The 21,622-nt window shown below is 48.1% G+C and overlaps 1 protein-coding gene across 1 annotated transcript; it reads left to right on the top strand.

Annotated features, from left to right (window-relative positions):
• Positions 1 to 19,011: 19,011 nt before the first annotated feature.
• LOC8051968 (glutathione S-transferase Mu 2-like) lies at positions 19,012 to 21,381 on the top strand. Its single transcript, XM_002434162.3, has 2 exons — positions 19,012 to 19,170; positions 20,421 to 21,381. Exons 1-2 carry the CDS (start codon positions 19,076 to 19,078, stop codon positions 21,013 to 21,015), a joined length of 690 nt encoding a protein of 229 aa, XP_002434207.3. The 5' UTR covers positions 19,012 to 19,075; the 3' UTR covers positions 21,016 to 21,381.
• The last annotated feature ends 241 nt before the right edge of the window (positions 21,382 to 21,622 follow it).

The raw sequence follows: 21,622 nt of genomic DNA, 5'->3' as shown, positions 1-21,622 counted from the left end.
CCGGCTCGCCTTTCCCCTTGTCATGATCATCGTTACAAAGTTCACATTCCATTTGCAAGAACTAATCTGTTCAAATATTCCCCGTTCGTACAAGCGGCGACCGAATGGAATGAGTTGGCAAGCGAAATTGCGACAACCACTGATCATTATACATTTATGCTGTTATCGCGTGAATCTTTTGGGTACATGAATCCTATATTGCCCTGTATCTTTTGACTCGCTCGCTGGCAGTCTATTGCTTTGTTTTTTCTAGCACGTCGGCTGCTCCAATGATGTGAGTGCTGTGTGGCCTTTTTGTTATGCAGTGTCTTCCCGTCATGGTTCTGTTTAGCGTGACACGATGTTTCTTATTTTTTATTTTTTTATTGTGAAATTTTGTATGATTATGTAAAAGTTTATATGACACCCCCCTCTATGTCATGCTCTTTTGGAGCCTTTAGAGGTATGTAAATAAATACAGGCTTTTTTTAGAGTGTAGAAAGCGCAGACTCTGGTCCAATCAAAACACGCTTCAACACAATCTGAAAAACTCTGACGTGTTTTTTTTTTATTCCGTGTCTAAGAATATATAAGTACCGCTACAATAAGCACAAAACGAATGTTGGCGTGTCCTCGTCCTGCATGCCTACACTTTAGCTCAGCTCGTTTCACGGAAATAAGCTTTTGTCCTTGTTAAAAGAAATCGTTGGTTCACAGGTGTACTATGCTGCATAAAATTCCTTAGAACTACGTGTGTGTGGCACAGGAAGTGAGATGGGAAGGGGAGGGGGAGGAAGTAAAGCTTTGCCGAGTCACGCTTGAGAGTCGCATGAACTGCCCGTGCCGCAGAGGACGGGCAGTTCAGAGCGATGAGCGAAGATTATTGAATCACGGCTGCCGGAGCGGCGCCTATCGCCGTTTCATTCAGACAGGAGCGCTTCGCGTTGAAGCGAGCGAACAAGCAGGCAGCAGATAAGAAATTGCTGCAGGAACCACTATTGTAAAAGTGCTTGTTGTTAGGCTAGTTGGTGATCATTGTTCGTCTTTTTAGCGCTTTTAACCATATTTCAAAATCACTATTATTGGTTGGCTATGAATTGCGACAGCACTCGTCTAGGACAACCTCAGGGACATCTAAGAAGACGTCGAGGACGACGTCCTAGAAGTAGTCTTAGGCGTCGTCCTTGAGGCTGTCCTAGACGAGTGCTGTCGTCCTATAGGACAACAACACTCGTCTTGGATGTCATTTTATAGGACGACATCCAAGACATCTAGGACGACCTCTAGGACAACCTCTAGGGCGATCTCAAGGACTACCTCTATGACGACTTCTACGACGACGTCGATGACGACGTCTCGGTCGCCCTCCCGGGCCATCTTAAGGACGACCTCTAGGACGGCACCTACGACGGCATCGAGAACGACGTTGATAATGGCGTCCTAGAGGACGTCGAGGACGGCCTCAAGGACGACGCCTAGGACGACCTCTATACGACGCTGAGGACGAAGACGAGGTTGTCAGTTAATTCCAACAGGGTGCGAATGAGAGGGAGTGTGAGTGTGAGCTGTGCGGCTCTCGGCAGCAGGCACGGCGCACCGGCGCGGCGGTGCAAAGGGTTTCACATGCAGCGATTTAGCGGCCGAAATTGCTGCTGCTAGCGGCGTGGCGGCACGGATCGCGAGGCTTCATTTCACATGAGCGTTTTCTGCCATTGCGATGGCCAATGTTGCTCGCAGCAAACAGGTGCGCTCAGTCGGTTACAGCGGCTTCTAACAAAATGTTATTGCCTCAGTTTTCAGCTTCCCTTTTAATTTTACCTTAATTAAACAAGAAGAGCGTTTAATATACTATCTAAACCTTGATCTTTTTTTATTATGTTTTTTTTTAACTTTGTTGTCGCGGAGGATAAAACCTCAGAACATCCTCGGCAGCTTCACGGGCATAGCCTTCCTCAGATGTAAAGACTCTAACTGATATGGCCTATTCCAACCTCCTGGACGGCGTTGGAGTAGTTGGTATATTTCTGAAATGGGGGCATGAACTCATGATCTGGAGTGTCTCTGTCGACGGAGACTTCTCTTTGGTTCCATTGATCCTAAATTCTTTGAGCTGCGCATCCCAAAGAACCCGACGCTGCGACACATCACTGATAATCAGTTCACGGAATGGGGCGCGATACCCTTTGTCTTACTTGGTGTGACGATCTGTGTAAGAAAAAACTCTTCAATGTCGCTCAGTTCTTTTTTTTTCGTCTTCTTTCGTCTTTCTCACTAGCGCTCGCCCAAGCCACTTCCAATTAGTGTCTCCTGCGCTCGCTACAATTGGTGCTCAGGCGAGGAAAGCAAAAAAGAGCCGCGTAATTCAATGAGAAGACAAACTCCAAGGAAGGGAACAGAAATCCCCCTCCTCCATAATCTCCTGAACAGTTCCGACGCGACTGCAGAAGTAAAGAAGCTAGACCCGCCGAAAAAAAAAAAAGAAAAAAAAATCGCATAGCAGTCGCTTGCGTACTTTCTCTGCATGTCGTGACGGCGAGAGGAAAAAGAAGCCCGACTGAGACGCCCTGCTCTTTCGACCGCTCTGGAAATTTTCGAAATTCTTGACTCCGTTTTAAGACAAAAGTATACCGACCATTGCTTCGAAGTGTAGATTTCGGTAGGTGTGTGACCAGGGTATATCATACCGGGGGCCAACATGCCGAATTTCCGCACCCAAAGAGCCAGCACTAAAGCGATCTGAGCCGGTGCATTGCTAGGCCTAACCGCTGCGATGGAGACGACGGACACCGCAGCTGTGACCGCCAACCCCAATGCGGTGTTTTGATTCACGACGCCAACTCTGAATCCTCCGAAACCGGAAACAACGATCAAATGGCCCGCCCTGCCGGCCATCAACTCGGAACCACCACCGAGACAACCACATCCAGCTCCGGTAACTCAAAGTACCGCGAACGAAATCAAATCGCTCCTATTCACTCTGCTAGGGAAGGCCGCAAAAGAGGAAATCACGGAAATGTTCCTGCAAGCTCTAGACGATCTTTCTCGGCCAGAAACGTCAGGAAACAAGCAGACTACCATAGAGCCACGGTTCAAGAATACACCGATTTCTAAATCTAATGAAAAAGAGTCGGCCACCTCGTCGGCGAGTACACCGGAGAAAAATGGCCGACAAAACGACAGCGAGAGCCGCAAGCGGCATGCGGCCATGGCGCCTGGGACGTCACTCTCAATACAGGTGGCGACAGCGGACACTCTCGTCAGCACCGCCGCAACGCAAAGCTCAATCACAGAAGAGGACGACGGCCCGGCATGGTCTTTGGTCCAAACCAAAACGACCATCAAGCGGGCACGATACTCTCGCAAGAAGACCACTGAAAGCGAAGGCAAGGCACAGGCCCCACGCCAGCTCTTCACTGTCATACTTCGACCACGAACGAAGACAGACCTTACCCCCATACCGAGAAGAACCCTGGAGGAAGCCTTCACAAAAACGCTAGGCACACAATCACAGGAGATATCAGTAAAGCTAGAGAAGGAGAGCAATACTATCTCCGCACAAACTTCATCTGAGCCTACCGCCAAGGCGTTACTGGAGATCACTGTAATTTCAGTTGCGAACGAAGAAGAGATTACCGTACAAGCTTACAAAACACTGCAGGATAACCAAATTCGAGGGGTCATATATGAAGTAGACGAGGCTGAGGACAACACCTCTCTCCGGGACAGGCTCCGATGTGACACCCACGGCATCGTCACGGCGCGACTTCTGGGAAGGAAAGGACGCACTGCGATGATAACGTTCGAGGGTAATCGATTTCCAAGGTTCGTTAGATACGCGCTTTGCATCACCCCAGTGTACCCATATAGAGCCAAGGCGGTGACATGCACAAACTGCCACGGCGCGGGTCACAAGCAAGACATCTGCCACAAAGAGACGGTCTGCTCTTTGTGCAGCAAACACCACGAGGAAACGCAAGATGACCAAGGTAACACCAACCCGTGCCCAAATCCGACCCCGTACTGCCAGATCTGCAAAAAAAAATGGACACTTGGCGACAAGCAATGTCTGCCCGAAGAAGACAGAGATCGGGAAGCTACTGAGGGTAAGGGCAACGAAGCACGCGAAACCCAATCAAGAGTCCAGGAGGAAGGAGGGGACACCACCACCACCGCCGCCGCCGCCACCTCCATTTAATCCGATCCAACAACCACGGATGCACGAAAGGACTTACGCTGATTTATTCCGGGGTACCCCCACTTTTGAGAGAGACAGCTACGAAGTCCGGTTTACAAGGCTGGAAAAACAACTCTCAGCGCTGAGCCAACAGCTCACTGTTATCGCTTTCAAACTTGGTCGATAAAAATAGGGATTAGCATTGTTCAATGGAACTGTAGAGGACTGAGTCTACGGGCCGCAGAACTCAACGCAAGACACTTGAACAGACCATCAAAACGTCCAGATGCAATTCTATTACAAGAAGTAAAGACAACCTCCATCAACCTAACAAGTTACACTTCATACTCCAGCCCGTCGATCCCATCAGGTTGCAAGCCCAACCAAGACGTGCCCAAGGGGCAAGCCATGGTGTATTTTCGATCGGACTGGCCACAACATCAAATTGACTTGATGCGATGGTGCACAGACAGACAAGAAGTCGTCGCAGTCCGTGCAACGCATCAAGGAACACCCGTAATCATCGCATCTGTATACTACAGGCCAGGGGCTAGCGGCAAATCACCAAGAGACAACGGGTGGATAGAAAAACTACACATCCTTTACCCGAAAGAACGAAAGATTATAGGAGGAGACTTCAACCTGCCACATACCAGCTGAGGCTACAAAGTAGACACCATAAATGGCCAGAAACTCCTGGAGGACATGACACGGTTCAAGTACACACTACTAAACACGCCGGGCTCAACAACGAGACTCGGCTTGATAAGCAGACAACAGCATACCAGTCCAGATCTTACATGGATATACGGAAAGACTGAAAACCTCTCCTGGAATGTAAACATCGACACGTGGGGGAGTGACCACCTGCCAATAAAGATCGAGGTGAACTCCAAGAAGTCCAAAAAAAACCGGCGTTTTGCTCATACAGTCAATTGGGACCTTTATAGAAGACACCTGGAAAACAACCAAGAGGAATCCTTTGCGACAGCAATGCTCGATGCATTGAAAGCGGCAACAACCAGATCCAACATACCTGCCGATGCACCTACCCCGGATATTCACCTCTTGAATCTCTGGGCTAGGAGACTCCGAGCGCTGCAGCGATATAGGAGGGGCCCAAAGACACTAGCGGCACTCAGAGAGGTCACCAGACACACCATCGCGGCACGCAAACACGCGATATATTTGGACAAGAAACGATGGCTGGATTACAGTGCGTCCTTGTCGGAGAAAACTTCAGTAAAGAAACTGTGGGCAACCAGCAGATCCATGCTGGGACAAAAGAGGGAACAGAAGGCCCCTCTAACCCTGGCGCTAAAAACTGACACTTCGGTAGAAGACCTCGCAGATGCGGCCGGAGACCAATTCTTCCCGCAGCCCATTGCTACGACAACAAACTCAATTCCGAACCCGTATACTCCAGTGCTGGCTAACTCAGCGGATCCAATGGACCAACCCTTTACCCTGGGTGAATTGGAAACGGCACTCCACAACGGGAAGGCACACAGTGCTCCGGGCCCGGACAAAATTACCATTCCCATGCTGCGCAACCTCCCACAAGACGCTAAACACCAGCTTGTCGAAGGAATTAACGCGGTATGGGAACAAGGACAGTTGCCACCAATATGGAAGCATTCGACCGTCGTCCCAATCCCCAAACCTGGCAAGGACAAGGACACGCTTATCAACTTCAGACCGATGTCACTCACTTCATACGTATGCAAGCTCATGGAGCGAATGGTTCTAGATCGACTTAACTGGACACTAGAGAGATCCGGCGCTTTTCATCCAGCCCAGACAGGATTCCGACCCTGTTTAAGCACACAGGAAAGCCTCCTCTTGATGTCACACGACATCACCAAGAAAAGGGCGCCAAGGGGCAAAACCATCCGCTCAATCGTCGCCATTCATGTTAGAAAGGCTTTAGACTCCGTCCCCAACAGGGCTGTCATTCGGGAGGTGGAACGCTTAGGGATACAGGGCAGGGCGCTTAACTTTATTAAAGCTTTTCTTAAGGATCGGACATATTCGATAAGAATAGGGGACCACATGAGCAACCCACGACCCAACAGGGTCGGCGTACCACAAGGCTCTGTACTCTCGCCTTTACTGTTTAACATGGCAATGGCCGATCTCCCACACCGCCTATCTAGGATCCCAAGCCTCAAGTTCACCATTTATGCGGACGATATCTCCCTATGGACAGTGACAGGCGATACCCGAACCCAACAACAGACTCTTCAAGCCGGATTGGACGAAGTGTAAACCCATCTCAATAGGGTCGGCCTCACCGCATCCCCGGAGAAAACGACCTATGTGGTCGTCGCATCCCGTAAACAAAGAAAAGCTGGAATCGCCAGTCAGATGTACTTAACGCTGGCAGGCAACAGAATCCAACCATCTACCTCGATCAAAATACTCGGAATGTACATCGATGAAGACGGCTCGTGCAGAACCTGGATGACCAAGGTCAGCCAGCAATGCAAGGCAATCATCCATGTCATCAGAAGGATATGCAGCTCCAGAGGCGGAGCGAACGAAGGAATTGCACGTCAGATGGTGAAGGCACTCATCGTATCAAAAGTATACTGCGCTTTGTATTACAACATCTCAAAAAGCCAGTGGAAAAAACTGGAAACCATCAACAGACAAGCTGCACGGGTCATTAACGGCTTACCTCGATTCACACCAATAGGGACACTAATGGAACATGCCCAGCTCAACAACTTACAAGAAACTGTAATGGTACGATCTGCAGCCCACCGTGAACGACTGCAACACTCACGACCCGGCAGAACCATTCTCAGTCTGATTCAAGCACTTAAACTCCCGCTTCCCGACTTCCCAGAAAACGACCCTCCTTGGTTAGACTACATCGACCTCGTAGAAGGCAAGCCCATCCCGAAGAACGCGAGCTTGAGACATCCAGATCGTCAGAAATCGCAAGCCAGTAGCCACAACAAACGAATACAGACCTGGGAAAGCTCGGCGGAGAAGCTAGCCGTCTACACAGACGCGGCTTTCGCGACACTCCCAGACCAACTTGCTACGGTCGCAGTGGCAATACCAGGAAAAGGAATTATATCTTCCAAACGATTACCAAACAGCACCTCCGTCAAGGGTGGCGAACTAAGAGCGATTCAATATGCGATTGAAACAGTCCTCAACGACACAACCATTAGACCAAAAGAGCTCCACGTTTTTACGGACTCGGTAGCCTCGCTCACCGAGTGCAGAAACAGGAACAGCCCCTGCAAGAGAGCAAAATCCATAAAAAAGATGGCCCTCCAACTTTCTCTGCAAGGTACAAAAGTCCAGCTGTCCTGGGCGCCCGCCCACGCAGGCATAGCTGGCAATGAGCAGGCCCACTCTGCAGCTCGCGCGCTAATAGTTACACTCCGCGAGACGCAGAAGCCGCCCTGCCACCTCCATGATCACGGCTACGCATCTTCCTCACCCGAAGATGACGAAGACGAAGACGACTATGACCCCGACGAAGCTAAGCAGCAGATAAAACTTTCGTCCCGTACTGCGCTGAAGGAGCACCTTCCACCCATCTCCGACCCACTGCCGCGAGGCTTTGGGCGGAGAACGAGGGTGCTCTTAACTCGCATTAGAACCAATACCGCCTGCACGCCGAACAGAAGAGCAGCGTGGGAAAAGGCGCGCACATTACCGACATGCTGCTACTGCAAGGACCCCCAACATGCGGTCGACCTAGTTCACCTGTTATGGGGCTGCAAAGGCCTTGAGGCAACAAGGAAGAAGCACTTACGGGGTGACATCCATGGAGGACTGGGTCTTTCCCCCAGGCCCTCCAGATAAGCAATATCAAACTCTACGCACGCTTCTGGATTATATCCACGAAGCTGGCATAGAAGTACATATAGGATTCCCTTCCCCCATACCGCGAGTCCAGGTACATATATGATTCCCTTCCCCCATACCGCGAGTCCAGGCCGCGATGCCATTGACTCATTCCTCTCCCCCTCCCCCTTAAAGCGGTTCAAATAAACGTTTTATACTACTACTACTGCTCGTCGTCTGCTTCAAGAACGTGAAAACGCCACCGCCCTATGCGCCGGCTTTCCCGCAATGTATCTCCTCCTGTCACGTGATTTCCCGCAGCGCTGTGACTGGCCAGAGCGGAAGCTGCCGCTCTGCCGCGGCGAAAAATTTTCGATTTGGTGGAACCGTGCCGCTAAGCCGCTGCGGTTGGCCAGAGCGCCGCGACCGCAGAAATCGCGCCGCTATAGGGCCAGAATCGCTGCACGTGAAACCCGCTATAAAGGGGCGGTGCAGCGTTATTCAAGTGGAATGTTTTTCACTTTACACTAGCTTACTGGCACTTAGTGGAACTCAAAGATACTCGCACTCAACGCCACTGAGGGGGGCATCGGTGGCCGAGTGTAAAGCCCCTTGATAAAGGTGTTTTCACAAGTACCGCCAACCATTGTTGTGGAAATGCGCGAGACACGTGCCACGAGCGGGTGCTCCGCCGCCATTCGCTTCCAAGGGCCGCTCATTTCAGTTCTGCGCCGCCATTTGCTTCCAAGGGCCGCTCGAGACCTGGGCCACGTGCGCTCGCGCATTTGGCGCTACTTGCAAAGACAAACGAAAACATATCGAGGGGCTTTAGCCGAGTGGGCTAGCGCACACCAGCTCGGAGCACGTGGAGCGAAAGCTCGCGCTGCAGAACCCGGGATCCTGGGCTCAACCCCCCCCCCCCCCCCCCCCCCTGCCTGTTTTGATCTGGATGAGCATCGTACCGGCGTGCGGTCGCGTACCACTACTCCGTGGTGCACGTTAAAGACCCCACGCTAGCGGTTGTACTGCACTGGCTAAATTGCTCATCTCGTCGCCCGCTGAGGCAGACCAAGTTCTAGGCTGTATAAACATACACACAGCCCAATTTTTTAAACGCCACTGACCAAGAAACTCCTTTGTGGTGGTGTAATTTCAAGGACAAAAACGAGCGTTTTCATCCAATCTCTCATTCGCTAAACTTGATGGCGTAACTGGTGGATCGCAGTATCCCCGAGTGACGGTATTTGAATGCGGCTCATAGATTGGACCCGAGCATTGCGTGGGCACTCGATTTGGGCTCGTGATAATCAATAGCTCGAGAAGCATTCGGGTAGTAGCCCTGTGTCCAATCTTTAGGACCATTCACACCTAAAGAAATATAAAAGTTAAAACAACATTAATATAGATTAAGCAAGATGTAAATAAGTTGTCGAGTACGGTCCACTTGGCTCCGTAAGCGATATACGTTAAAATCTATATTCAGCATAGGAAATGCACAATTAAATAAATAGCAATAATCAGCATAAAAAGGGAAAAGAGGAAGGAAGGAGAGGGAAGGGAAAAGTAAAAACAAAACACAACTTTTAACACTGAAATATTCTTCATATTCTTATTCTCATACAGGACATCTTCATGAAGAAGTTGGATCGTCGTCGTCGTCGTCGTCTTCTTCCAGAAGATCGATGGAGCAGAAACCAAGAAAAACAAATGTACATTTAAAGCAATAGAATTTTTAGAAATGGAATAATCCTATATTTAAGCAAAAGTAAATGCGCATACTAAATTCCAAGCCCGTTCCTGAAACTATAATTTCGATGCTCGCCAGTTTTTCTTTTTTTTTTTTTTTTCAGGTTGGCTTTTACAAGAAATTTTGTTCATTTGACTCTGTTTATTTATTTTGATTGGTTTAAACCTGTTATGCCATTTGGCAGTGCAGGTTGAGGGTGATAGGTTTATTTCTTTTCTTTTAGGTCTCAATTAAACATTCTGTGTCCAACCGCTGCAGTGACGGCAATAGCCGAGCCATAACTATGTCTGGAACTCAACGCGTGTCCTGTGCTTGGCCGACCCCAGCACGTGGCTATGGTCAACACCATCTAGACAGAAGGCCTCTGCGCGCGTCATCACAGTCAGGCGTGAGATAGGACATGAGTGCTGCGTCAGTGTTCGGCTGGGGCTCGTGTCCAATCAGCGCGTCGAAGGTCGGGATCGGGCCAATTAGCCAAGTTAGCGAGATCGGACTCTGATGACGTATCATAAAGACGTATCATAAAGACGTATCATAAAGAGGAGACCATACGGAGGGGTTGAATGCTGTTCGTTTTTTTATTTATTTTTTTTCATTTTTTCTGCGACTTTTATTGCGTAGGGTGAAAAACAAAAGCCTGTTTTATAGGTCATTAACGCCAGGGATCCGTTCTAAGCGGTATTTGCGCGAAGTACAAAAATGGTTCCATAGTCCCTTTAAAGGCATGTTCACACATACAGCGGATCGATGAGTTAGCGCTACGTGAGCGCTCGAAGGAGCGCTCATGTGGCGCTTCCTAGCGCGTAACTTCGTTCTAATATAGCGCGTGATTAGCGCTTTAATAGCGCCTTGTTAGCGGTCCAGTAGCGCCTTGTTACCGCTTCTTGTACTGCGGTGCAGCGGATTAGCGCGTGCACTGTGGTTCCGGTCCCTATTGTTGGGTGTGCATTAACAGTACCATGGCGTACATATGGGACTCTGAATTAGAAACGCAACAAATGCTCTTGCATACGCCATTAGTGCATATGCGTGGACAACTTAACGCCCAGAAGAGCCTTCAAGGTGCGCGAAATATTTCGCCACCGAGATATCAGACGGGTATCCGGCAAACATTGTTCCCAGGCTGAGGGACCGAGATACGGAGCTCTTTCGAAGGTGATTAGTTTTTATTTGCGTGTCTTTGGAACCAGGGTCACCCATATCGCATAGAAAGCGATAAGGTCGTACCCAATCAATTAGTCGCTCAGAGTCTATGACTCTGGATCATCTGCCCGACCCTTTGCTCGGAGAGCGGCTCTTTTACTTCTTCCTCTTCCAATGCCAAAGGAAAAACAACATCAACAAAATCGCCATGCACGCGCTGTTCCGCAGCAGCAAGCAGAGCGCTAACAGCTAGAGCGCTTCTGTAGCGCTAACAGAGAGCTGCTGAAGCGCTAACCAAGCGCTGCGTCAAGCGCTAGGGAGCGCCACATGAGCGCTCTTGCGAGCGCTCACGTAGCGCTAACAATAGGGAATTGTAGTAGAGCGTTTCCGCAGCCCGCTAAGCACCCGGATAGCGCTCCGTAATCCGCCACAAGACATTGAACTATGCACACAAGGCTGGGGGCGCGCATGCGCCCCCAGCCTTGTGTGCATGCGCATGCACACAAGACTGGGGCTGCTGCGCATGCACACAAGACTGGCGCAGCTGCGGCATGCGCCGCAGCTGCGCGCATGCGCAGCTGCGGCGTTTTCTTCGGGCATACCGTAGCGGAGGAGAAAAACGATCTACTGCAACTCCCTATTAGAGAGTTTTAGTAGACCGTTTTCGCTTTCCCGCTCCGCTCTATAGAAAGCGGAGTCGCCATCGCGCATGCGCGACCCGCTCTGGGCTTTGAGCGTGAAGCGTCAGCTCCGCTTTCGTCGCCATTTTAGGAAGCACGTTCCACTCTCAGTAAAGGCTCACTAGATGGTGTTTTGGGGGGATCGGTGGCCGAGTGGTCTCAAAAATTAAAGGCTAAAGACCAAAGACTAAAGCAGTCGGCAAACGGACAGATGTTTTGTTTGGTTACTTTAGGCAGCAAGACAGTGAAAATTAGCGAAAATGAGTGCTCCATTTATATCTCTACTTTTTTTTTCCCCAGTGAAATGAGTCTTTTCTTCTTCGTATGCTTCGGTTTGTGACAGCGTACCTTGGTGTTTATGTACACTGCGCAACACTGTTAGCTGGAACAATCAATATCCTGTCTTTTTTTTTTTTTTCACCTTAAATTCGAGGGGCTGACACCAGCCTATTGGTGTGGAATAAAGCGCTCGTTTGGGACACTAATCTGAGTGACAAATTTTCAGCTCTTTCAAGGGCTGTCAAAGAAATAAACTGCAAATAAAAGCGATTTTTTCGTATTCGTATTAACAGTGGAGCGCAGTGTATGTATCTGCCTTAGGGGGTGACATGAAACCTATTTGCTTGACTACACTTCTTTTTATTTCTTTTGTGAGTTTTTGAAAGTGCGTTTTTCAGCTTAAGCTCCTGGCTAGTTTTGAGCCTCACTTGTGCTACGGTCGTTTCTTGCAATCGAAGGCCACGCAACACGGGCTACTTTTACAATGCTGAATTCAACAGTAACCCTGTAATTTGGTTAGATGCAATATTCACACGCTCATCTGAAAAGCAAAATGGGAGTCGTTAGTAAATGTTTTTTATTAAAATATTTCTATATGCCTTTCAGCCTAGTTGGACAGGTATTTCGTTCAGTACAAAAGCTTGAATATGATTTACTGTGATCCTTTTATGCATTCTAATATTTAAAAAAAATATGCTTATGGTCTTTGTAGGGTTCGTCCAGCTGACAAATTATGCCGTCTGTGCACATCACTGCCTGGTGCTTCACGACGAGAACCCTCTTGTGGTCCTCTTCTGATTTTTTGATGGACGGCATATGGGCATGTTGTGCGGTCAACAGAACCCTAACAGTTGTCCAGGGGTGCTCCCTTGTCCTTGACGGCCTAATAAAAAGAGCAAAAAGGCACTCTCACAACACGGCAGTATTTAAACACTACCAAAACATGTAATACGGGACTTGTTACTAATCTAAGATAAAGCGTATTTCAACTGTAGGGTTGTAAAAAACTGTGTATCGTAAATTAAAAAAAAAAAAAATATATATATATATATATATATATATATATAGTTGTTCCTAAATTCCGCTAACTTTGAGGCCGTCAAACCGTGCATGCGACGCCCGCTACGCCGGAATTCAAAACGAAACTTTTGAAAAGCGTTCCAATCTACCACTATTGCTTAGAAGTCAAGGGTTGTGTTTGCTAGATTTTGCATTGTTTATGCCTGCCTGGCTTTCACCAGACAAAAACTTGACGTGGAATATTCTCTCGACCGTTATTGGTAACTCTTTTCAAAACACCACCGAGTAACATATTCGGCCGCCATATTTTGGGCATCGCTTTTAGTGCGAGACTTGTGACTAGAACCAATTTTATATTCAGCATTCACGCAACATTCGTGTCTAATACATCTAAACTCGCATCCGCGACAAACAATGACGAAGCTCTCTTGCTCCCTAGACACTTGGCCAAAATAAGGCGGCCTCGAAGAACAGCAGCACCATGGGTTGCACTTTTAAAAAGGCTGCATTCAAGTCTCTATTATTTTCTAGATCTACCAAGGAAATCCAAGGCGAACATTTTCCGGAGGAAAGTTAAACAATTCAAAAGTTGCGAGCGAATCTGAATAAATAAAGTTGAGAGGCAATGGTTTCTTTGGTGCAGCTTTTAGTTTTCAGCTTTCAGTGGCATTTTCGACAGGAGGGCGCGTGCACAGGTATAATCGGCGTTCAGAAACGCGCTCCCTATACATCTGACTGGATAGCCATAGGAGGCCCACAAAAACGCGACGACTTTACCGACGCCGTGCTGGTTGCAAAGTGATACTCTTTCACTTCGTTTGATTGTGCTGTTTTTTGTTACATAGAACTCAAATCGATTGGTTTACTTTTCACGCGCGGGGCGTACGCTCCACTTTTTGATTCGGCCTCTTTCAAGCTGAGGTCACGGTGAAAAACATCGACGCGTATTGAGTAAGTGCAGCCATCTTGAGATCTAAGCGATCACGCTAAGGACGCTGAGGGCAGTCCGCTCTACAACTTGTGAAGCGGAGCGCAGGCTCACTCCGCTAACTATACGCTACAACTCACAGCGGGCCACGCATGCGCGGTGGGGAAGATGCTTCTTGCATAGCGTAAAGTAGAGCATCGAGGGCTCAGAAAACTAGCCTACTAAAACTCACAGATTACAAACGCGCTCGTCCTGACTTGTCCTGACACTACCCATGTACACCTTGCCTTTTTTTGTGCCCAAACAAAAGTAAAGACTTTTGAAAAAAAGAAACCTTTTACCAGACAAAGCAGCTCTGCTGGAAACAATATAAACGCGAAATTTACACAAACCATGCAGGGTCTCACCTATGAGCACAGCTCCAGTTTCGCCAGAGTAAACCACCTATGTTTGTTCATGTCAGCGAGCAGGTGGCCGAACCTCTCAATCATGTGACCCACCGATGAGGTTCACAAAACTGAAGAACACCGATGAGTTCCGTCCAAATGCTCATCCAAGAACGAACAGACGGTTGAGATAGGCCAGTCGACAAAGAACCATGCAAAGCGTCTCGCCAGATTGGCAACACCCTGCGCCGATCTGTTGGGTGCTGGTATTTGGAGGCCCACATGCAGAGCAGCCAGGTCCTTCTTTAAGCAGGATAGCCTCCTAAAGGGTTTCTCTTCTACGTTGGAAATATCCAGCAAACCGTGTTCGAAAAGGAAGCTTCGGCGCTTGATGACACAAGGGATACAAATCATAGATTCGATGTCTCGCCAGCTTAATCTCGTTAGTAGAAGTCTCTTTCCTTGAGAACACCGGGGATTCATCGTGCAGATGCCTTGCTAGCCTTGAGCAACACTGTACTCGTACTACGCAAAAGGATGTACTCGCAATGCGCAAACTTCGTCCTTTTCTTTCATTTTTCTACTTCCAATAAGTAAATCTGTTTAATTTTTAATTCGAGTGGAGCAGAAGCTACAAGAGCGAGTACCGGCCTTTCAGCGTCCTTGACCAGCACGCGCGCTCGTGCAGTTCAAGTACCGTTTCGAGCAACATGCTCATGCTTATACCTTCGGCTTCACTCGCACACAAGGTGGAACGATTATATTTATATTTTATAGCTTAATATTTTTTCGAGTGCGTGCCTACTCTTTCGTGTTTATTGTTGTCGCCTTCGTTTTTACCGCCTCTACAAACACGCCCCCTTTCACTCTCTTGGTGTTAACGTTTAAGTTTTTTTTGTCTTACTAGTACTATAAACGTCCCCTTGTGGGGCTACGCAAGCAAATTTTTCGAACCCGCTCAAAACGCTCTTACGCTGAAGAAAAACGCTCTACTAAAACGCGTTTTTGAACCTCCGCTTTCCATTCCGGCGAAGGAGGCCGCGCATGCGCAGTTTGGCCCCCTCAGAGCGGAGCGGAAAATGAAAACGGTCTACTAAAACTCTCTATTAGCGCTCCGCTGTATGTGTAAGCCGCCCTTGAAGGCGCTAACCGAGCGCTACATCACGCGCAAGTCGGTGCCACATGAGCGCTGCTTCCAGCGCTCATAAAGCGCTAACTGAGCGCTCCGCTGTATGTGTGAACCGGCCTTAAATCGATCGGCGCTCCGGTGTTATCTGTGGGGCATCACTTCCGTGGCCTAGTTTTTGTGACATCGATTTCCCAACTTGCACCCCTTTCCAAACGCCGAGAGCGACGTCGTTCTACTCCAATTAATAGTTTCCTATCTTAACCCGCTGTAATATTTCTTTGTTCAAATAAGGATGTTATGTGTTCTTAGAGTGGAAAATGTGACGCCCTCAAAAATGTAGTATTGCGTTTGTATCAATAGCTTCAGCGGGCTTTTGGTTCTGTACGTTTAGCAATTAATACCGTGATCTCTTGTGCCACGTGCGATCACTCTTTTTTTTCTTATAAAACGTTTATGTGGTTCAGCTGTATTACTCTACTAAAAAAGTATGCTTAAAAACAAGCCCATCTTTAACGCGATGTTGGGATACACCTTCCTTGTTGTCACACTATGCTTCAATCATTTTTTCCCAATAGTTTGTCTGGTTACACCTTTTGGCATAATTGTCGTGTATAACAATCATTCTGGGTGATAAAAGATATCTGTTCTAATAAAAACTCATAGCTACGGAGTTCAATCCACTTGCGATGCCAGTACCGCGGCGCCCGATCGTCTGCAGTATAATAAAATATGTTTTCTAGACCGTCCGTTGTTTCTAGATACCTTTCTACAAAATAAAACTGGTGCATGCCAATAAGTATTTGTTTCTACGAAGGTATATCCAAGTTTGATTGTTTAGATCACGTCAGCGCTCTTCCTAGGTGCTCCGCCCAACACCATCGCCTCTACACATGACATCACGGAGAGAGCACTCCGGCCTTGACCTGCAGGTGCTGTTTTTTTCGTCCACTTTAGAACGATATTCGACGGATGGGACAGCGGGTGTCTTCTTACGTCCTTGGAACAGACTCGTAACGTAGCCCACAGGACGCGGCCAATGAAACCCTCTGCTAGCTGTCAATCGAGGCCTCCGCATTTTGGCAGCGACGACAGTGCCCGGTCTGTATCGCTAGTTTGAGCTCCACGCCTATTCAGGTCAGTAACCGCTACATTTTCTTACCAACCCTTGTTTCCGCAGCTGCCACTGCCAATGGGATTACACCATGCAGCGTTGTGTGTGTACGTGCGTGTGCTGTTTCGTGTGTTTTTATAACTATGTAAACAATTTTTCTTGTGTCTCGTCGGTTGGTCACCCTTTTTAAGAGATAAGTCGGTTGAGTCTGCAAAATGCAACGGTAATTATCCCCTTCAACAAGTTTGCCGGTGTGAAGTACGAACAGGGTGTGAAGACTGACACAATTCAGAAGCGCATTGGCGACGTGCGCGACCAAAAGCATCGGTGTCATCGGCCTTGCACGATTGGTCAAACGCTCACCATATGACGTCTTTAGTGGGATGAGTTCTGCTCTAATTGACGGAAATAAGAGCAAAGTCAGACTCTCAACCTTGAGGGCGTCGATTTAGGAACGTAATGATTAGGCTTTCAAACCACTTTTTACGCACCACCGAACTTGTCGCTTGCTACTAAAAATCTCGGTCGTTATAATAATAATAATCATGCTGGCAGTCGAATGAACGAGAGTTTTTAATTGGTCTTCTTTTTGCACTTTGTTTATTTGTGATTTTAGCTGAGTTCATGCACACATATCTAAACTGCAGCTTCTGAACAAATAATGAATAATTAAGATAGATAAACATAAATCCGTTACCCTTTATAAACAAATAACACGGGCGTGTGCGTGCTATATTGACCCCGAAATTTGGGAGGACACGCCAAAATGTGGGCCTAGAAACTCACTAGTTGTGTGCAGTGCAGGCTAAGGTAACGTCAAGCTCAGAGATAAAGGGCGAGCACTGCCAAGTGGGACGGGAGAGGAGGGCAATGATGGGCGAAAGGAAGGTTAGAGAGGAAAGGAGGTTTTTTTTCTCCTCCCCAGCCTTCCTGATGCTTGCCGTTCCTCCCCTCGCTGGCGTTGCGTTCGCATGTACTGCACGTCACTAGTGACACGTAATTTCTTTATTTTTAATCCTAGTGTGTTGTTTACGCAGTGGTGGCGCAGAATACCAAAAAGGAGCGCAAGTTCGTCTGCTTTTTTTGTGGGGGTTGGGGTGACGTCATAAGGCCGAGCTCTGATTGGCTCTGCTTGAAGGATAGTGGGTAGAACTCAAGGCAGCTTGCTTTGGGTTCTACCCTCTATCCTTCGATCAGAGTCAATCAGCGCTCGGCATTCTGACGTCACCACAAACCCCGCAAAAGAAGCAGACGAGCTTGCGCTCCGCATTCGACCATCGTCATCCTAGAGTGACCCCCCGTCACTACGTCAATAAACTTAGCGAAGGAGCAGCCTGCTTCTAGCCTCGAAATTCTACCGCGACAAGCGAGCTTATGTCTCAGTGGCATTCCGTGTAAGTATATTTCCGCAAACATATGGGTCAGTATATTGCGCACTCTTGTTAGTCAAGCAACATTGAAAACCCAAAATACCGTTTCATGACCCCCTTTAATATGGTTACAACGAAAACTCGTCGATAATTAATTAATCTGCACGGGCCGCGTCGCGAGCCCAGAGAGTAAGTCCAACCTCAGTGAAGGCTATACGTTCCGATGTAGCCAACCAAGCAGCGCCAAAGACGTACCGTCATATCGCTCACCATCCTTGCGCGTTGTCTATCCCCGGCTGAACCACCAATCAGGAATAGTGAATGCGTCGTGGTCCTTTGCTTTGTGTGTGTGAGTGTGTGTTTGCTTGCGTGGTTTAGCCTGTGTTAGTATAAACAGGCCAAGATGACGAGCACCGTAATGATTCTAATTTTGGTGCTGCTTCATTGACCCGATTACGTCGTAGCTTTGACTGCCGTCAGACTTAATGTGAAACAGAGTAGAAGAGGTAAGAATTTCTCCAGCAGGTCTGCGGCCAAAAGCTTTATACTAAGAAGATCGGCGAGGAGTTGTCTATAAATTGCTCCGACTGTAAACCCTGCCCCAAATCTAATTTCCCGTGTTTTCTTTTTTTTTTTTTCAGCAACGGTTGTTAGTGGGTATCTCTATATTATCGTCCGACGCGAAAACTCCTCCCTTCGACATCATCAGCTTCGTCGTCAATTACGGTATCGCTCCCAGCCGCCGCACCTGAGGCTCCCTGTGGCGGTACCTCGTCATGACGCCGCAAGCGCATACGATCATCTGCGAGGCCGGCCACCCCTCTCCTCCTCCGGGACTCGCGCTTGAGGTAACAAAAGAGCGCATTTGGCGGGTAAACAAGAGCACGATGTGCCCAAGGAAGACAGCCGTGTGCATGCCGTACGGGTAGAGCTCGCAAAGTCCGTCGCGGCGGGTCCGAAGAACACGATTTTAATCTACGGCACGCTGGCTGCTGTCGCTGTGACATACATTACAAGAGAACGTAAATCTGCTTTGATTGTTCTTTATCACATCTAAAATGCCTTCAAGAACTCCTCTAAAGATAGAGGCACTTTATTCATGGTGGTGGCCTGTCGAGCGTTGTGTCGACGACCTTTTCATGGACGCGACGCACCGCTATCGCCGTTTCCCGACGGGGCGTGAAAGTGTTTGTTCTTTCCTTCGAGTGTTGCACGCGCCTATACCGCAAACAGAAAAAAGCAGAAGGCGCGCAGTATAGTATCCTGCGCGCATGCAGTGAACGGAGAAGCAATCACCTCAAGTATCGGCACCCACAGTCATGGCGCCCGTACTAGGATACTGGGACGTCCGGGGTCTCGGTCAATACCTGCGGTACCTGTTGGAGTACGCCAAAGTCGATTACAAGGAAAAAAGGTACGCTGTGCGGTGACGAAGTTTTAAGGAACTAACGCGAAACCAAACAAAGCGGTCCAAGAAATTGCGAACGACCGCATGAAGTGTGCCGCGATTGACAGCGGCAGCTGAAGCGTTATTGAAAGATGTATTTCGGGAGATTCGCTTTTAGTCAAGGTGCTCTATTAAAATGATACAATTAACTTTCCGAGTACATCAAACGGTAAAAATAAAAATCTTGAGGGTAAACAGTAGACAACTTATATTTTTTATTCATTCGGAGAAAATCTTGGTTGTTCTTAACCACAGGCGTTTGAGATCAGACCCAATTGTGTGTTAATATATCTTACATCAAGCGCGTGATTATTCATGTAAATGTGAAATGAGTATTCATTTTGCAGTTATTTTTCTACTTTATGTATTGGTCAACTATCCGCATGAGAGTTTTGATGACGGCATCAGAAGAGACAACCTCAGCGTATTTTAGTATACCTCTTTCAGTATGGTTTCTGGTTGATTGTATTGAATGCCGGAAAATAATTAAAATCGGTAGCACTAAAAACACGCCCAGTCGCTGTTTCCTTGTTGTTTTTTTTTTTTGTTTTGACAGGTGGTTAAAAACACTATACATTTTGGATGGTAAGGTTTTCAATCAAAAATATTTATGCCCGGAAAGTTCCACAAAAGCAGAATAATGTCTAAAACATTATTCTGCTTTTGTTGTTGTTGTTGTTGTTTTTTAAGCTTGTGATCCAGAATTTGCGTGCCTTTCAAGTTCTACGTAGATACTAAAAGGAAATGGCACCGGCCTTTACATTCAAGGTCCAATAGGATTCAAGAAGGGATCGTGTATATTTGTGTAAATGTTAAACACACGTTTCGGGGAGTGAAGAAAACTTATTGTTTATTATTTCCCACATTAAATACAGTAACAAAATTGGTGTCACGTCTCCACGTGACACCAATTTTCAAGCTAAATTTGACAACGCAAGTCAAGTGGTGCATTGGTCACGTTTCATCATATCACGTAATGTCAATTTCCCGGCTAAACTTAGAGTGGAAACTAAACCGGTGTGTGTCACGTTAAATTCCCCGCTAAATTCGTGCATACCTCGTGTACATCAATTTCCCTCCCTAGACCCCGTCGAAGAATAAATCGTCCGTTGTTGCTGTTTTCACTAAGGGTTTTTTCTTCTCAGTTATATACCCACGCCTTCAGCCTGTCGCCCACCATGCCCATATATATATATATATCTTATCCCGCTTCGCAGGTACAGCTTCGGAACCGACCCTAACTGGACTAGAGACGAATGGCTTGCGGACAAGCAAAACCTAGACCTGGACTTCCCCAACCTCCCGTACTACCTGGACGGCGACGTCAAGCTCACCCAGAGCTTGGCCATCCTCAAGTACCTGGGTCGCAAGCATGGCCTCGCTCCCAAGACCGACGAACTACAGCGGCGAGTGGACATGATCGAAATGCAAGCCTTCGATCTCATCATGTCCGCCGGTGATCTCTGCTACGACCCCGCTTATTCGGACGAAAAGCGGAAACATTTCCTCGCAGATGTAGCCGAGAAACTCCGGCAGTTCGAGGCCCTGCTGGAGAAGGACGGGCCCTTCGCGGCTGGCCAGAATGTGACTTACGTCGATTTCCTGCTCTACGAAGCGCTGGAGATCGCTCGCGTCTTGGGCCCTAGCAACTTCAAGGGGAACTTCCAGTCCCTGGAGCAATACAACGGGCGCGTGGCAGACCTTACCGGTCTGCGCGAGTATCTTGCTTCGCCGCGCTTCAAGGACTGGCCCTTCTTTGGTCCCTTCGCCAACGCTATGGGACCGCAGCATAAGCCACCTTCTGACCATTGAATATCTAAGGATGCCGGCTAAGGAAACGCCATTCGAAGTAATCAAACCTTGTGCACTAGAGTCTCGTTGTCATCACAGTGAGATCTATAGCGGGCGCGTACACAATTGCTGACTTCGCGCCGTCCAACAGTGATGACGTAGGAAGAGGAGGTTGCTTTCAGGCCTTGACCGTACGAGGTGGTGTTGACTAAAGTCATCAATAAACAGTAGTTTTGTTATAATAATCTCCGAAGAAGCTGGCACAATCTCGAATAGGAGAATTGGTCCACTAGCCCAGTGATGGAAACATTTTGCTTGTCAGGAATGTCTTACTGCAGGCATTTTCATCAAATAAAGTTTTCTTCGAAAAGGAAAAAAAAAATTAAAGACGTTTATAATTTTCTGTAACGCCGAATTGGAGCGCACCTCTGGAGGAGGAGGAGGGGAGGGTATAGTGAGAGCGCTCCCTTTTCAGACCGTCGAGCAAGTGACATCGTGCACTGAGAGAGGGCGCCACTCGTCCAGGACCCACGTCGCTGCCCGAGCAAGCTATACCTCGGAGCACGCGGAATCAGATTCAGATGATCAGATCATCCCTCGCCGCTGGCGCGTGAAGTCATGCGCGCAG

This window comes from Ixodes scapularis, unplaced genomic scaffold (assembly GCF_016920785.2).
Source record: "Ixodes scapularis isolate PalLabHiFi unplaced genomic scaffold, ASM1692078v2 PGA_scaffold1__304_contigs__length_218370807, whole genome shotgun sequence".
Classification (NCBI taxonomy): Eukaryota; Metazoa; Arthropoda; class Arachnida; order Ixodida; family Ixodidae; genus Ixodes; species Ixodes scapularis.
This window is presented reverse-complemented; position numbering and strand designations above follow the sequence as displayed.

What these genes read in the sequence shown, in the direction of transcription:
- LOC8051968 (XM_002434162.3), top strand. Translation starts at nt 19,076, where the DNA reads ATGGCGCCCGTACTAGGATACTGGGACGTCCGGGGTCTCGGTCAATAC. An exon ending in GTCGATTACAAGGAAAAAAG is followed by an intron (nt 19,171 to 20,420) that starts GTACGCTGTGCG and finishes CCCGCTTCGCAG; the next exon opens with GTACAGCTTCGGAACCGACC.